Source organism: Arachis hypogaea, chromosome 1 (assembly GCF_003086295.3).
Source record: "Arachis hypogaea cultivar Tifrunner chromosome 1, arahy.Tifrunner.gnm2.J5K5, whole genome shotgun sequence".
NCBI lineage: Eukaryota > Viridiplantae > Streptophyta > Magnoliopsida > Fabales > Fabaceae > Arachis > Arachis hypogaea.
Window position 1 is genome coordinate 106,603,746 of NC_092036.1, and position 15,738 is coordinate 106,619,483.

Consider the following 15,738-nt stretch of genomic DNA (forward strand, 5'->3'; position numbering starts at 1 on the left):
TTCTTAAAATCCCGGAAAGATTCGCCATACATGGAAAAAACCTTGTGCCCCTGGGCAAACCTAAAAGAAATCCAGGAAGCTTTCTTCTTGGTAGTCTGATAAACCACTATTTTATGGTTTATCTTATGCTCAATTGAGTAGTTTTTATCAACTCTTTACTCACTTATTCATACAATTCGCATGTTTTACATTTTCTTTCCTGATTTTGTGCTATGATTGAAAACATGTTTTTTTGATCTTATATTTGCTTATTATTAATCATCTCTTATGATCATTAGATGCCTTGATATGTGTGTTAAGTATTTTCAGATATTATAGGGCAGGAATGGCTTGGAGGATGGAAAGGAAGCATGCAAAAGTGGAAGGAATACAAGAAGTTGGAGAAATTGCAAAGCTGTCAGCCTGACCCTCTTGCACTAAAACGACCATAACTTGAGCTACAGAAGTCCAAATGACGCGGTTCCAGTTGCGTTGGAAAGCTAACGTCCGGGGCTTCGATTTGATATATAATATGTCATAGTGGCCCTGACGCTAGGCGACGCGACCGCGTGCTCCATGCGGCCGCATCGCAGTGACGAAAAACCAGCGTGGCAGATTTCTTCTCCAGCGATTTCTGGGCTGTTTTCGACCCAATTTTTGGCCCAGAAAACTCACATTAGAGGCTATAAAGTAGAGGGATTGCATCCATTCAGATCATGCACTCATAATTCACTTTTCATATTTTTAGATGTAGTTTTTAGTGAGAGAGGTTCTTTCCTCTCTCTCTTAGGATTAGGATTAGGATTAGAAATTAGGATTTTTAGAAACTAGGATTTAGGACTTCTCTTGGTTTTTAAGAGTGAATCTCGATTCAGGTTCAATGTTCCTTTTTATTTATTTTTCCAATCAAATTTATGAATTGTTTCATGTTTAGATCGATCTCCTTAATTAATGTTATTTGATATATTTCAGATTGATGATTGCTGTCTTTTATTTATATAAATAATTTGGATTTTCCTGTTTTCCTTTTGGCTTTGGTTTAATTGGTGACTCTAGAGTTATCAACTCATTGTTGATTGAAAATTGGATTTCTTCATTTCATTAATTCATATTCCAATAACTCTAGCCTTTCCCAAGGAAAGATTAGGACCTGAGGAATCAGAATTAATTCATCCACTTAACTTACCTTCATAGTTAGAGGTTAACAAGGTGGGAGAAAAATCCAATTCTCATCACAATTGATAAGGATAACTAGGATAGGACTTCCAGTTCTTACATCTTGCCAAAAGTTTATTTTACAGTCATTCATTTACTTTTATTGCTTTGAAAATATATCTGTGCCCATTGCCCAACTAACCTTTTACCTTAATCCAAAACCCCAAACATACTTTTTCATAACCAATAATAAGAATATACCTCCCTGCAATTCCTTGAGAAGACGACCCGAGGTTTAAATACTCGGTTATCAATTTTAAAGGAGTTTGTTACTTGTGACAACCAAAACGTTTGTACGAAGGGATTTCTGTTGGTTTAGAGACTATATCTACAACGCAACTGTTTTAATGAAATTCTTTACTGGCAAAAATCCCAACGTCATAGTCCCAGGTTTGGTCAACACAAAAAGATACAGAAAAAGAGTTTGAGAAGGCGTAACACCAAATTCTTGGCAAACAAGCTGAAAAATCTTGATGAAGCCCCATGAATTCGGATGGAGCTGCGAAGGGGCTACATTACAAGACCATAACAGGTCAGTTTCAAAAGAAGTAAAAGGAAAGGTGATGTTCATTTGGCTAAAAAAGAAGTCATAAGTATAGAAGAAGGGATGCTCCCCCTGGATCAGGACTGGGAAGCAAACTCTATCGCCAGAATCAGGTGCTACCAACTCATAATTGCCCTCCTGATCTGCACTACTACAGACACGATGATGCTTTCTAAGCATCGCACAAAATTCTGAATCGACTAAAGAAACACACAGCAACACAAGAGAGTCCAGCCAATCAGACATCCCTTCGGGAACCTCAGAAGACGTCTCGACAATATTTTTTCGGGAAGACATGGCCAACTAATCCTACAAAGCAAGAAAAAGATTGGGTTACTAAAAAAGGTAAAGACATTCCAGACGAAATCAAAACAACTCGGACAGTACATTCCAGCGCGGTACAGACAAAAAGGAAAACCCCAGAACACAACCCAGAGTCCAGGGGCATCCTTTGGAGGCAATCAGGGAATAAAGATTCAGGAAAATCCATATGACTAATGTCTCAAAAAAAAAACCCTTTCAAATCCACATGACTAATGTCTCAGCAAAAACCCTTTCCAAGAAAAACAAACGCGAAGAAGATCAAAAAAGCCATCAAAAGGAGCAAACTCCCTCAAAATAAACAAAGTTCAGCAAAACAGGAGTAGCATATGAAGCCCTAAAAAGCAAAAATCAGGAGAAAACACCCAGAAGCATACATAAAGGCAATAAGAAGACCAGAAGGCATGCATCACAGTGATAAACCGAACGTGATAATATACAAAGATCCAAGCTTTCCAACGTGCACTCAGTCAGAACTTAAAAAAAAAAACAGATACGGAGCAGCAAAATAGACGATGGAAGACAAAGAAAAACCAACCTGAAAAAGGAGAAGAATGCGGAAGAGGGTTGAAGACGAAGAGGCCAGAAGCTGCCGTCGGAAGCACTCATGATCGCCAAAACCACGTTGAGAACACCAAGAAACGTAAGCTTTCAGGGGAAAACAAAAGTGAGAAGGAAAAGGGGAAGTTACAGAAAGGAGAAAAAACCGTCTTCGTCTGTGAAGTTCAAAATAAAAGAAGCAAGAGAAACAGGGCATTGAAAACCATTTAATGGGCATTAAAAACCCTCGCGCATTCCCAAGGCCAGGGCACTAAACACAAAAGCGCGCGCTTTCAGAGGAAACGGAACAGAAACATTCCGCATTCAAAAAAAGGAGAACTCTACAAAAAGAAATCGACAAAATGCTCGAGTTCGGCTTCACCAAAGAAGGATCGAAGTCCTAAAACTAAAGACTCGACCTAAAAAAGAAGACCGAGCTCGAGCAGGGGCACTGTTCATACCTTGGGTCCAGCTGTCCGACCCGAGATGTTCTACAGACAAAGCGACCGACCTCTTCAGGTCAGGATGACCCGACCTCTTCTCAAAGAGCTCGGCCAAGTCACAGGAAAGCCCAACAAAGGGCCCAAATAGAGGAACACGTCCCGAATCCAAGGGCAGCCCAAGCCTGTAAAGATAAAGGCGGTTTCCTTGAAGATACGAGGACCCCAGTCAAAGATAAGATAAAGATAAGATAAGATAACTAACTTATCTCATCTAAAGAGATCACTCTACACTATTATAAATACACTAGAGCACCCAGGTATAACTCATACTCTGATTCTACTCAATACCTGCTTAATATCCTTGCTAACTTAAGCATCGGAGTCCCTTGCAGGTACCCCCACCCTCCAGGGACAAAGGATCAGCACCATCACCAAGTCGGATACAACAGCCCCGACCAGCACAGAAGATCTCGTCCCAGATCGACCTACAGTTTCAGGTAACCCCCGGAACAGAAGCATACAAGGATTTAATTTGATTCCACAAAGCTTTAGTATGAGTCTCATTAGCAATGTGATTGTAAACATTATCATCCACCCATTGCTTAATAAAATCACAAACTTGTTGGTGTTCAAACTCCCATTCTTCATCTGTTTTAGATTCTGGTTTTTGTGTAGAAAATATGGGTAAATGTAGATTTTTGACAAATAACAAATCTTTTATTTTTTCCTTCCATAGATGGTAATTAGTGCCATTCAAACTTATCATCCTAGTAGAATTATTTTCCTTCATTTTTCCAGCAAGTTATAACCAAATACCCAAAACTGAGCTCTGATGCCAATTGATAGGAATAAAACACATAATTTCCTACTTACAAGAATTAGAGGAGCAACAATATCCACTCACAACAAGTATTAACACCAGCACCATAATACCCAATAGCAGCAGAAAAATCACATAAACCAGAAATTAGAGACAAGCTAACACACCAAGATTTTTAACGTGAAAAACCTACTCAATGCGAGAAGTAAAAACCACGAGTCACCAAGACCATGAAATAGCTTCACTATAATAAAAAATAGGGTACAAGAGAGTCACAAATTACTGCACAAAATGTGCATACAACAAGCCAAACAATCCAAGCTTCAAAGCTTTCAAAACAAGAACAAGAAGATGAAAATACCACAAAAACAGAGCTACTGTGCGTGGCCAATATCTCTAGCTATAGACATCTAATCAAAGATCCGAACGGTGAAATCAAAGAACCAGATGTGTAGAACACACTGTTCAAATTTGAGCTCAATCAAACGGTTAACGAATTTGCAACAACCAATTTACAGAGACAAATTTGTGTTTGTGCGAAAATAATTTTCTCCCTTTCTTTCTAGTGTTTGGTGTTCTCCTTTCAAAATAACCTCTATCACTCGGATTTGAATCCTCTAAAGTTTGAATTTTACTTTAGAGAGTAAAGTATGATCTTCTACTATTGAATAGTTTCTCTTTTATATTTATTCTTGGTCCCACCTATAAAATCAATGGTGAGAGATCACATTTTATTTTCTAAAGCGAAATTCAAACTTTAAAGGATCCAAATCCCTATCACTCAACCCTAACTCATCTCAACTATTTCAACTATTCATGAATTTGGATACTAACATTTATCCTTTTTCTCCACATAAAAAAGGAGTTAAAAAACCCAACACTTACCATTATAACCAAGTCATATTGGGGGAATACTTAAACTTATTATACATGCATGTTCACATATCTACGTTGAAACTAAACAATTTCTTTAGTAGCAGCGTGCGTTCATATTATGATAACTCTCAAAATATTTTTTAAGATTTACTTTTTTTTCCTTACTTCCAAACTTATTTATTCCTTTGGTGTCTATGAATCTAATTTGTCTTAAAAATAGAGATAGAATAAAATAAAATTTACTCTTTTATTTTTTAATTCTTTGAACAAAATTTAGATGTTATAGAAAAGACCTTCTAAACATACTCATCTAACTTAATTTATAAGGTAGAAGATAAAATAAAGAGTAAAGTACTAAATTAGTCATGTAATCCTATTTTGATTCTTAAAATTTAAAGTATCTTATTTGAATTTAAAAAAATTTTATTTAGGTTCAATGTAGTCTCACTGTGATGTCAAAATTAAATAATTAACGAAATGTCCTACATAACAACAGTACAAGAACATACAAGGTCGATAATTTAAAAAATAAGTACAAGTTTCAGAGACACAAAATCAACCGTGGATGCATTAAATACATTTATTTATCATTTTTTTATAATTTAAATAAAATATTTTCTATAAAACTAAAAAAAATGATAAATAAATGTATTGATGTATTCACAGTTGATTTTGTGTCTCTAGAGTTTGTATTTATTTTTCAAATTATCGATCGTGTTCTTGTACTGTTTATTTCATTAATTATTTAACTTTGATCCAAAGGTGGAACTAAATTGAAACTAAATGAAACTTTTTTGGATTCAAATAGGATTATGTCTAAACGTAAGGGACTAATTTAGTACTTTACTCTAAAATAAATTTTTTTTTAATATTTTCTCTCACATAAAAATTCTTTTTATATTTTTAAATTTACGTGAATTTTGTATTAAATTTTTTATTTATTTTCTTCCGAAATTCTTCTCTTATTCGAATCCATAAAAATTGAATTCTATACTTTTTGGAAGACTTATAAACTCCGATACTCTGTCATTAAACTATTTCTTTCAAAAAATTATACTAATAATTACAAAAGCTCATTCAATTTTAGAAGTAATTTATTTATTTCATGAACAAACTCCCACTCATGGAAGCTACTAACCTTTCTAAACATACAATTACAATAATGTAAGAAAAACATAAATAAGAATAATGTATATAAGAAACTGAAGGAACAACAATGCTGTAATATGCATTAGTAAGATTGCTAAATTAAGTTGAAGCAAGAGGAGATGGAGGAGTTGGAATAGGTTTCCAACCTTCCAACATCAAGATAACATTCTTCATTGAAGGACGCAGTGATGGATCATCCTGCACACACCACAACCCCACCTTCACCATTCTCTCTAATGTCTTCCAATCTGTATCCTCTTCTTCTGATTCATTAACAACAAGCTTCCTCAACTCTCCTTCTGCATAACACTGATACACCCAACTTGAAAGAAGAACCTCCTCTGGACACTTCACGTTTACATCTATACTTCTTCTGCGGCACACTATCTCCAACACCACAACCCCATAGCTGTAAATATCAACTTTCACAGACACCAATGGAGATGAACATGAAGATAAAGATGGTGATGCCTCATTCTTCCATTCAGGTGCCAAGTAACTGCTTCTTACCTCATCATCAGTAAGAAACTCTGGTTGTTGAGGCTGCTTCAAAAGCCGTGCTAATCCAAAATCAGATATCTTTGCTGTCCATGCTTCATCAATCAGTATATTTTGTGGCTTAAGATTGCAATGGACGATTCGAACCCCGCACTCTTCATGCAGATACTGCACTCCTCTGGCTACATCCAATGCAATTTTAATCCTCTCTTTCCATGGAAGTGCCTGATCATGATGATGATGATGATGATTCTTACCCTTAAACAGAAGATTCGCGAGGCAGCCATTGCTAACATATTCATAAACAAGAAGCTTCCTTGACCCTTCAATACAATACCCAACAAGCTTAACCAGATTCCTATGGTGAGTTCGAGCAATGGCAGTAACTTCAGCTCGGAATTCCCTCTCTCCTTCATCATCAGCAATCCTCTCTAGTCTCTTCACAGCAACGGTTTTGTTACTACCATCACCTGTTATTGTTCCTTTATAAACTGCTCCATAAGACCCTCTTCCTATCTCTTCCGTGAAGCCACTAGTTGCTTCCACAAGTTCGTCAAAGGAAAACGAGCGCAATGAACATTCCTTGGTGATTCCCAGGTTTGAGCTTGCAGACAACTTTGCATAACTATAAACATGATGCCTATAATTGAAGAAAACCGAGACAGCAATGATCACACAGAGCAAAGTAACAGAACCCAAAGAAGAGGATAGAATCAGTATTAGGCTTCTCTTGTTATCAACAACAACATGGGAATCCGGGTCTAGATGTGTTTGGTTAATTAGAAATCCTGAATGATAAGGAACTTTGAAAATGGCTGTGGCTGTGTCTGATGCATTTGGAACCTTTCTGCCATATCTGAGTGGAAGCCTGTATATGCTGCAGATACCACCATTATTTGCATACAATGCTCCCCCACAATCACAATCTTCCTTGCAAGATTCCTCACATGCTTCCATTGTTGTTTCTTTTTTAACCAAATATGGGAAATCACTCCATGACATGTGCTCCAAAAGAGTAACATCGTACAGCGAAGATGGGTCAGGATTAGATTGACATTCGTCTTTGCTGTAGTTCAGTTTGCATTCCAGAAACATGCCATTGTTGCTGATGGGGACGAAACCAGGATAACAGTGACACATATTGGTGTTGGAGCAGTAACTGTTGAAGCCACAAAAACCATTGATTTGGCATTTATCATGCAAGGCTTCCCACCTAATTTGAACACTTAATTGCCTTCTATTTCCCTCACCATCAAATTGGTGCTCATACAATCTGAAAACCCCATCAAAATCAAATGTTGCCCGGTATATTGAGGTTGTGTTCTGTTTCTGAGAATTGCTATTTTTCAACAAGTTTGTGTTGTTGACAAAACATTGATGCTCTCTTAGGCAAAGAAATCCTTCCGTGTTAAGACTCAGCTGCACCGAACTAAACCAAAAAAAGAAAAATGTGTTAAGTTAAACCTTCTAGATGGAAAACTAGAAATGAAGTGAAGTGAATAATGGGGTGAATTGGGTGACTTACCCGGTAGTAGCATTGTCAATCTCAGCCCAGTAGTGATCCTCAGCGTATGGTAAGGTTTTGAGGGGATAAGCAACAAGGTTGCTATCCGATTCTTGCATGATAAGATAGAAAAGTCCAGTGGAATGATCTGTTTTGGACAAACTAGACACCAATCTGTTTGCTGCAGTTAAGTTCTGACCTCCTAAAATGGTATCGGTTGGATGATCAAAGCTTTGCCACACAACAACATGTGAATCATCATAGATTACAAAGTTTCCGGAATCCAGCATGGATGCCATAGAAGCCCCTGTGACATTATTAGTAATCTTTTGTCCTTGTTGAAGAACCAAGCCATCAATGGTCAAAAGTAAGGTGGAGGAAGAAGGTAGCGGCGGATCGTTGCGGTTAGCAGTCCATACTAGAGTGATGTCAGGCTCACCAAGCAGCCATATACCAACAGCATAGCCATAGCCTTGAGCATGAGGGTAAAATCCAAATGCAAAATGTCCAGAACTTGATAACCATGATGAAGATTGGTTTCCTTTTGGAGAGAGGGAATGACCCAACTCAATCTTGGTTATTCCATCACCTGCATCTGCAAGTGATGAGTGTAGCAGTAGAATAGAAGACAGAAAGAGCAGAACAATGAGAATGGGGGATTTAGAAGCCATGTCTATCTAGCTATTTGAGACTAATTCAAACTCCAAACATTCAATTTTAACAAATATGTATCAGTCTTTTACTTTTCCTCTTGCCTTATAGAATGGTGAATGCAGCTTTAAGTTATGTAAGTCAATACCAGTCTTTAAGGCATAGATTTAGTTTGATTCAATGGCATAATATTACTCATATCACTAAGGTTCTTTGGAGTTGGCACAAACTGTATGGTGCAGTTCAAGTACTCATACTGTAAATTTTTTTCACTTGATAAACAGGCTTGTGAATGGTAATTTACTAAGTTTAAGTTGATTAGCAGGAAGTAGCTAATGTGAACAAAAGAAAAACAAGTGAACTAACTAAAGCTAAAAGATGAGTGTTGCTGGGCCAAAAATAAGTCATATATAAAGCATAAACGCGTAGAGGAATAAAGCAGAGGCATCAAAGACAAGAACAAGAGTGTGGTGAAATGACCTTTCCATTGTGCAATCCACTCTGTGAACTCCATCTTCCATTCTCTAACACAACATTTGCTTAAGAAAACTTATATGGGAAACCATCTTTTAATTTCTCCGTGTATGTCCCACTTTTATCAAAGTGTCATTGACTTATGGGCCAAAACCTTAGTGATTGGCCGAATAAAGTAGAGTAGATTAAGAAAAGCTTCAGACTTATTTATTTTTGCATGGGACAAACCCTTATATAAGTGCCTGAAGGAGAGAAACCATCAAGTAATTAAAAACAAATTCAAGTTTCTATAGGAATATTAGTTTCTTCAATTTCTGGTATCATTGTTGGTGCAAAATGGATGCCATATTGAGCTACCTAGTTATGTTTATGATGATGACTTTGGCAGTAGTTCAAGCCCAACTAAGAACAGGGTTTTATTCTAGTTCATGCCCAAGTGCTGAGGCCATTATACGGTCCACTGTTGAATCTCACTTCAATAAAGATCCTACCATTGCTCCTGGCCTTCTCAGGCTTCATTTCCATGATTGCTTTGTACAGGTAATGCTATCTTATTGCTATCTGTTCTTCTATGCTGTCTCAACCTTATTCATTCACTACATAGCATTGTTTAAGCTTGATTAACAAGTCATTGGAAATATCTTCTTCCATAGGGGTGCGATGGTTCAATTTTGATTGCAGACTCTTCTGCAGAAAGGAATGCAGTGCAAAACATTGGTCTAAGAGGTTTTGAAGTCATTGATGATGCAAAATCACAGATAGAAGCTACATGCCCTGGAGTTGTCTCATGTGCTGACATTCTAGCATTGGCAGCCAGGGATGCAGTCCATTTGGTATTAAAATAACTAATCATGTTATGTGTACATCAAAATCAGCTTGCGAATTAACCACCCGTATAGAATATATATTGAAATACAAAATACATATTAAAAATTAGTTAAACAATAAATCATGTATTTGTACACAAATACACAGTGACTGATTTGATAGCTGATTTTTAGCGTACATATAGCATTTTTGTAAAACAAACATAAGACGTGTTATTTGTACTTATTTTTGTTTTTGTTTACCAAGCCGACGCATCATAATCTAATAGTAGAAAAGTGTGAGTCGATACAAAGGACAAGACAAAATAAGTACCCAATACATTTTTGTAAAATGATGTTGAACTCTATATTATCATGGACCAATGGACTCTTATAAAGGAACTGATAAAATTAACACCTGAGAAAAAATGGCAGAGTGGTGGTCCAAGTTGGCTAGTACCAACAGGAAGAAGAGATGGGAGGATTTCTTCATCAAATCAAGCCTCAAACATGCCTTCTCCGCTTGACCCGGTTTCTGTCCAGAAGCAAAAATTTTCAGCCAAAGGTCTAGATGTTCATGACCTTGTCACCTTATTAGGTATGCAATGTTTCACTGTATTTCACATTATTAAATACAAACTTATGTTGGATATAATAATCATCTTGTATGAAATATTCTATTGATTTATTATCATATTAGTCTATTAAATTACAAAACTTTCACAAATTAGAGCCCAAAGTGGTTTTGTAAATTAGTCGCATGCACTAAAATAGCGTTCAGGATCCTAATTACATTAATTACGTTTCTAGAATTGACAAAAGTGCACTATGTTAGTTTTTTAGTGTAATTGGTGCAATTAAGATCTCGAAAATTATTTTAATACACGCCGTCAATCTCAGGGACTATTTTAAAACTTAATTCAAAATTTCACAATTTTGTTTCATCTGATAATAGATGATAAATGAGTTGACGTGTAAAATTCATATCAGGTGTACATCAAAATCAACCATAATATAAATACATATTAAAATATAAAATTCACATTAAAAATGAGACACAAATATATGACTGATTTTTATAATATATATATATATATATATATATATATATATATATATATATATATATATATATATTCACCTGGCATAATCTTAGATAACTTTTTACCATGTATTTTCAGGTGCACACACCATAGGGCAGACAGACTGCAGGTTCTTCAGTTACCGTTTATACAATTTCACGACCACAGGGAACGCTGATCCTACCATAAACCAATCTTTCTTGGAGCTGCTTCAAGCTCAGTGTCCCAAAAACGGAGATGGTTTGAGAAAGGTGGCACTGGACAAAGATAGTCCTGTAAAGTTTGATGTTAGTTACTTCAAGAACGTGCGTGATGGTAGTGGGGTTCTAGAGTCAGATCAGAGGCTGTGGGAAGATCCAGCTACAAAAAGTGTAGTTCAGAATTATGCTGGGAACATTAGAGGGATACTGGGATTAAGATTTGAATTCGAGTTTCCTAAGGCCATGATTAAGTTGAGTAGCATTGAAGTGAAGGCTGGTAGTCAAGGAGAAATTAGAAAAGTGTGCTCTAAATTTAACTGATGATTCTGGTTGTGTTCGGTATATAGTTTGTGTATATCAGCATATGAAATAAGATCAAATAAGCATTGTGTATTATAAAATACGTCGCCTGAGAGATTCGAACTCTCGCGGGGAAACCCCATGTACTTAGCAGGCACACGCCTTAACCACTCGGCCAAAGCGACTTGTTTATTAATGGTTCAAGTAATTTATATTTAATGCTTTAATTTATCTATTTCTGCTGTATAAATGCATAATGCATGTAATGCTTATAAAGATGTATATTTTGTGGACAATTTATGGATAGATAGAAATGGATTGTTTTGATGCATTGTCAATAACTAAATCTGATTCAGTACTTTATAAAATTGTTAGGGAAATTTCTTCTATGAAGAATGAATTTAGATGAAAAGTAAAAGATACAATTAAATTCTTAGAAAGAGTATGTATTACACATGTTTTTTATTTTTTTTCTTTACTAAAAAGAAAAAAAATAAATTCGTACTTTTTAGTTTTTATTGAAAATTATTCTTAAGAGTTAAATCTTAAATTCGTCCCTGAAAGATACCCTGATCTCCATATTAGTCTCCGAAAAATAAAGTTAATCAAAAGAGTCCCCGAAAGATACCCAAGCTAATCATGTTTGTCCTTCCGTCAACTCTCTTAGTGACCTGGCTAACGTCTGCTGACGTATTTCGTTAGCTTCCAACGTGGAAGAGGCCAACGTGTCATAACCGATTGCTGACAAGGTAAGTTTGGCAAAACAGTTCAAATCAGTCCCTAATTGTTTGAAACCTAATCCTAATTTCGACAATAAATACGTCGTCTTCAACAATTAGAGGGCCATATGCCTGGGTTAGTGTTGAAATTGCTGGTTTGGGGCGACGATGGAGGTAGCAAATGGAGGCCGTGGTGGTGGAGTGTCGCTCTACTACACTATGCCTCTGCCAACCTACATGTCTTCTTCTTCTTCTTCTTGGATATCATCTGAACTTTGGAGATGGCTCAACTTAACTTTTGCTCTTTTTGATTGTGATGAGTCTTCTCTTGCGTCCTCTTCGTTAGCCTTCCTCTTCTCTCTATCACTATTTTCGTCATCCTCATTAGTCTCTCTCTTCTCTCCATCACCGTTTTCTTCATCGACAGCCACTGCAGGCTGTTTGGCACTTGAATTATCTTCTGATTCCAACGTGGATGCTTTTGGATCAGACTGTTCAGCTTTATTTTTGTTGCTAGATGCTCTGTTCTTGGCTGATCTTTCGAATTCCTCCAGAAATGAGCGGACTTCTTCATTGTTAGCAAGATCCAAAGGAGTCTTTCTTGCCCTTATCTTGGCAGTAAGACTCGCCCCTTTCTTGGCCAAGTACCTAACAAGCTCCAGATGGGAACCTTGAGCTGCGTAGTGTAATGAATTCATGCCTTTGCAAGTACAAACCTTGATGGATGCACCAGCTGCAACTAGAGCCTTAACAACTTCCAAATGTCTCTTTTGAGTAGCAAAGTGTATTGCGGCCATGTCATCCATAGCAGAAGCACCAACATTAGCCTTATTCTTGCACAGATAACTTACTATCTATGCATGTCCAGCGAATGCTGCTAAATGAAGTCTATGGTCCAAAGCTAATTGTCAAAGGAACAAAGTGGAAATGCTGTAATTTTCAAGACAAACCAAATTCATTTTATTCTATATAAAATATCCTTACTTATTTCCAATTCTTCCTAGGGTATCTTTAATTAGAGGAAAAAAATTGGGTAAAAATTTTCTTTAATGAGTTTCATGAGTCCATGTGTAAATTTAGTCATCAAACACTTTCATGAAAAGTTTCGTCCCATTTTTACTCGCCAATAAAACAACCCTACCCCATAATAACAAGTTCATAGGGCATTACACATTAAGCACATAACAAAATACCAAATCATTTTCAGATGAAACATGCAGCATAACTCTGTTCATGCAACAAAAAGATAGAAAGCATAAACAATAAGTCAACAGAAATTCCAATACAATGGTATTAGAGAAGCTAATCCACGATTCGATGCAGATAGGTCAAAAAGGAAAGGGAAAAAAATCACGATGCAATGGATTCAATTATCATCAGGAAAGAACAAGTTAAACTTCAAAGCAAACGAATTGAATGGAGAATTTACCGTGGGAACCGAACAGAGTGTTAGGGTTCCTTTAGCAATTAGTAGTGATAATAAATGAGAGGAGGATACAGTGTTCTCGAATGCTTGTCTCTGGAATTAACAGCCAAAGGGTTTGAAGTCAAAATCATCTGAATAGCGACGAGATCACCGGACCTTGCCGCCGTATGGAGCTCGTCGCCGGTGCTTCTTCTCTGTGGGTTGCCTTTACCCATCTCCACACGTTCCTCTCGCTGCTTCACTTCACACATTTTAAAACCAACCAACCACAAAATCTCCATTCTTCCCACAAAACGACGCCGAATCATGACCATCAGGGCATTCACTCAAAACGGCATCGTTTTCCTTCTCTGCCAGCGTGGCCGTTAACGTCACACATCAGCAGACGTTAGCCAAGTTATCAAGCGATTTGACGGAAGGACGAACCTGATTCAGTCGTGTATCTTTCAAGGACTTTTTTAATTAACTTTATCTTTCGGAAACTAATATGAAGATCGAAGTATCTTTCAGGGATGAATTTGAGTATTAACTCTTATTCTTAACGTATGAATTGTTATTAAACAATTGTTAGCTTAGAGAAAAAAAAAATGTGATATGCGTTTCCTAAATTGAAGTTCTAAGTTTGAATTTTACGAAAATTGTACTAACTAAGAAGGCTCAAGTTAAAGCATCTATTCCAATAATTCACAACATTATTCTTTGAACCTTTTAAACTGATTTAAACCATATACAAGTGCATAATTTTTTTCTTCTCTTTCTTTCTCTTTTCGTATTTGTTTTCGTTCGGACCACTACTATGATTTAAACTACCAAGGTACTTGTAAAACAAGATAGTTACTTTATATTATTTTTATTATTATTATATAACTAAAATCATATCAAATTATATTAATTGGATCAAATAAATTTTGAGTGACATGCTATCACTTTACTTAATCCAAAAGGAATCTCTACTATATATATCTTGACATCATAAGTTCATAACTCACCCTATGTTATATTAAAACAGACTTTTAGATAGTGTATATATATCTATATATTATCTTGATCATCAAAATGTCTAAGAGAGATTTACAACTCATCACTTGCTATCACTTAAATAGAATAATCATTGTTACCCGTAAGATTTCACGAAAGGACAAATAATTTTGGCTCCTTGAAATGACAACTTAATTTAAATTACTTAAACTTATAAAATTAATTAGTTGTACTTGTCACACACGCGTGCATAAGATTTAATTTCCATATATTAATAGTGTAAACTCTATATATATATATTTTTAGTGTTTTCTAATAATACTTATATAAAAATTTTTAATTTAAATGAAAAATTAAACAAGAAAAAAAATTATTAATTATTGAAGATGAAAAATCTAGAAAGATTTATCAAGAGTAACAGAAGTTAGAAAATGAATTTTTAGTTTAAAAATAAGTAAAATATACGAAAGAGATGTCGAGTATTATAATACATAAAATTTCAACCAAATTATCATTAAACATGAAAAAATATATTTTTTGATTCACGGTCATGTTACTTATAAAAAAAATCAAACATCAAATTAATTATTTATATCAAATATATTTTAAATATAAAATATATCTTAAAAATAAATTAAATAATATATATAATAAATACATAATAATTTATTTAAAAAAATAAATAAAATAAAGAAATATTTTTTTATGGATATAAATTATTTGAAACATTTTTATTAATTTGTGCAACATGTCTTATTTCGTTTATGCGGGAGATAGAATTTTAATCTTGGCATAGCTAATTGAATCGTCCGATTTAATTATTATATATTTTATTTAAATTCGTCAATGCTAATCGGTTGATCTGATTTGTTATATATATATAAGTATGTATAACTCGTATACGAGTTTTCAGATCTCCTCTCCTTGTTGTTCTTCTTTTTTTTCTTCTTTCAATTCCTCTATTTATGTTCTTTTGTATGAAGTAAAAAAATTTGATAGTGAAGTTCATATTCATGTGAGTGAGAAAAATAGATGATAGAGTCCTATTAAAAATATATTATTTCAGTCAGATTTTGTTACAAACATCTGAAGGAGTAATATTTATTTGTGAAAATCCATTAGATATTGTTATTCCATTCACAATCTCATTCGAAGAACTAGAAGGTGTGATTTGTGAGAAGATAGATTCTGAAATGTCAAAAAAAATATCATG

General features: G+C 35.2%; 3 protein-coding genes and 1 non-coding gene across 6 annotated transcripts; 1 reads left to right on the plus strand and 3 right to left on the minus strand.

Annotated features, from left to right (window-relative positions):
• Positions 1–5,914: 5,914 nt before the first annotated feature.
• On the minus strand, positions 5,915–9,160 carry LOC112707637 (G-type lectin S-receptor-like serine/threonine-protein kinase LECRK2). 3 transcript variants are annotated; one of them, XM_025759477.3, is made up of 3 exons: positions 9,021–9,160; positions 7,911–8,484; positions 5,915–7,814 (listed from the first exon to the last, which is right to left on the minus strand). In XM_025759477.3, exons 1-3 carry the CDS (start codon positions 9,052–9,054, stop codon positions 5,987–5,989), a joined length of 2,436 nt encoding a protein of 811 aa, XP_025615262.1. In that variant the 5' UTR covers positions 9,055–9,160; the 3' UTR covers positions 5,915–5,986. The 3 variants fall into 3 exon arrangements, with proteins under 3 accessions (XP_025615262.1, XP_072058234.1, XP_025615253.1); XM_072202133.1 differs by having other exon boundaries at positions 7,911–8,478; positions 9,021–9,156; XM_025759468.3 differs by lacking the exon at positions 9,021–9,160 and having other exon boundaries at positions 7,911–8,994.
• A 190-nt stretch (positions 9,161–9,350) lies between these two features.
• Positions 9,351–11,748, plus strand: LOC112707649 (peroxidase 25). Its single transcript, XM_025759501.3, has 4 exons — positions 9,351–9,554; positions 9,668–9,847; positions 10,256–10,418; positions 11,002–11,748. The coding sequence occupies exons 1-4, from the start codon at positions 9,351–9,353 to the stop codon at positions 11,421–11,423; spliced, it is 969 nt and encodes a 322-aa protein (XP_025615286.1). The 3' UTR covers positions 11,424–11,748.
• TRNAS-GCU (transfer RNA serine (anticodon GCU)) lies at positions 11,506–11,587 on the minus strand. The gene has a single exon. It is a non-coding gene; the product is annotated as a tRNA-Ser (tRNA).
• A 588-nt stretch (positions 11,749–12,336) lies between the features above and the next one.
• On the minus strand, positions 12,337–13,798 carry LOC112781271 (uncharacterized). The gene is made up of 3 exons (XM_072233258.1): positions 13,620–13,798; positions 13,315–13,348; positions 12,337–12,975 (listed from the first exon to the last, which is right to left on the minus strand). Exons 1-3 carry the CDS (start codon positions 13,796–13,798, stop codon positions 12,355–12,357), a joined length of 834 nt encoding a protein of 277 aa, XP_072089359.1. The 3' UTR covers positions 12,337–12,354.
• Positions 13,799–15,738: the final 1,940 nt, after the last annotated feature.

Excerpts from the sequence above, each read along its gene's own strand:
- LOC112707637 (XM_025759468.3), bottom strand. The coding sequence starts at position 8,560 with ATGGCTTCTAAATCCCCCATTCTCATTGTTCTGCTCTTTCTGTCTTCT. Across the intron at positions 7,815-7,910 it reads ATTGACAATGCTACTACCGG|TTCGGTGCAGCTGAGTCTTA; the intron begins GTAAGTCACCCA and ends TTTTTGGTTTAG.
- LOC112707649 (XM_025759501.3), top strand. The coding sequence starts at position 9,351 with ATGGATGCCATATTGAGCTACCTAGTTATGTTTATGATGATGACTTTG. Across the intron at positions 9,555-9,667 it reads TCCATGATTGCTTTGTACAG|GGGTGCGATGGTTCAATTTT; the intron begins GTAATGCTATCT and ends CTTCTTCCATAG. Across the intron at positions 9,848-10,255 it reads CCAGGGATGCAGTCCATTTG|AGTGGTGGTCCAAGTTGGCT; the intron begins GTATTAAAATAA and ends AAAAAATGGCAG.
- LOC112781271 (XM_072233258.1), bottom strand. The coding sequence starts at position 13,798 with ATGTGTGAAGTGAAGCAGCGAGAGGAACGTGTGGAGATGGGTAAAGGC. Across the intron at positions 13,349-13,619 it reads GACAAGCATTCGAGAACACT|AGTTATGCTGCATGTTTCAT; the intron begins GTATCCTCCTCT and ends TTGCATGAACAG. Across the intron at positions 12,976-13,314 it reads TTTCATCTGAAAATGATTTG|ATAGTAAGTTATCTGTGCAA; the intron begins GTATTTTGTTAT and ends GGACATGCATAG.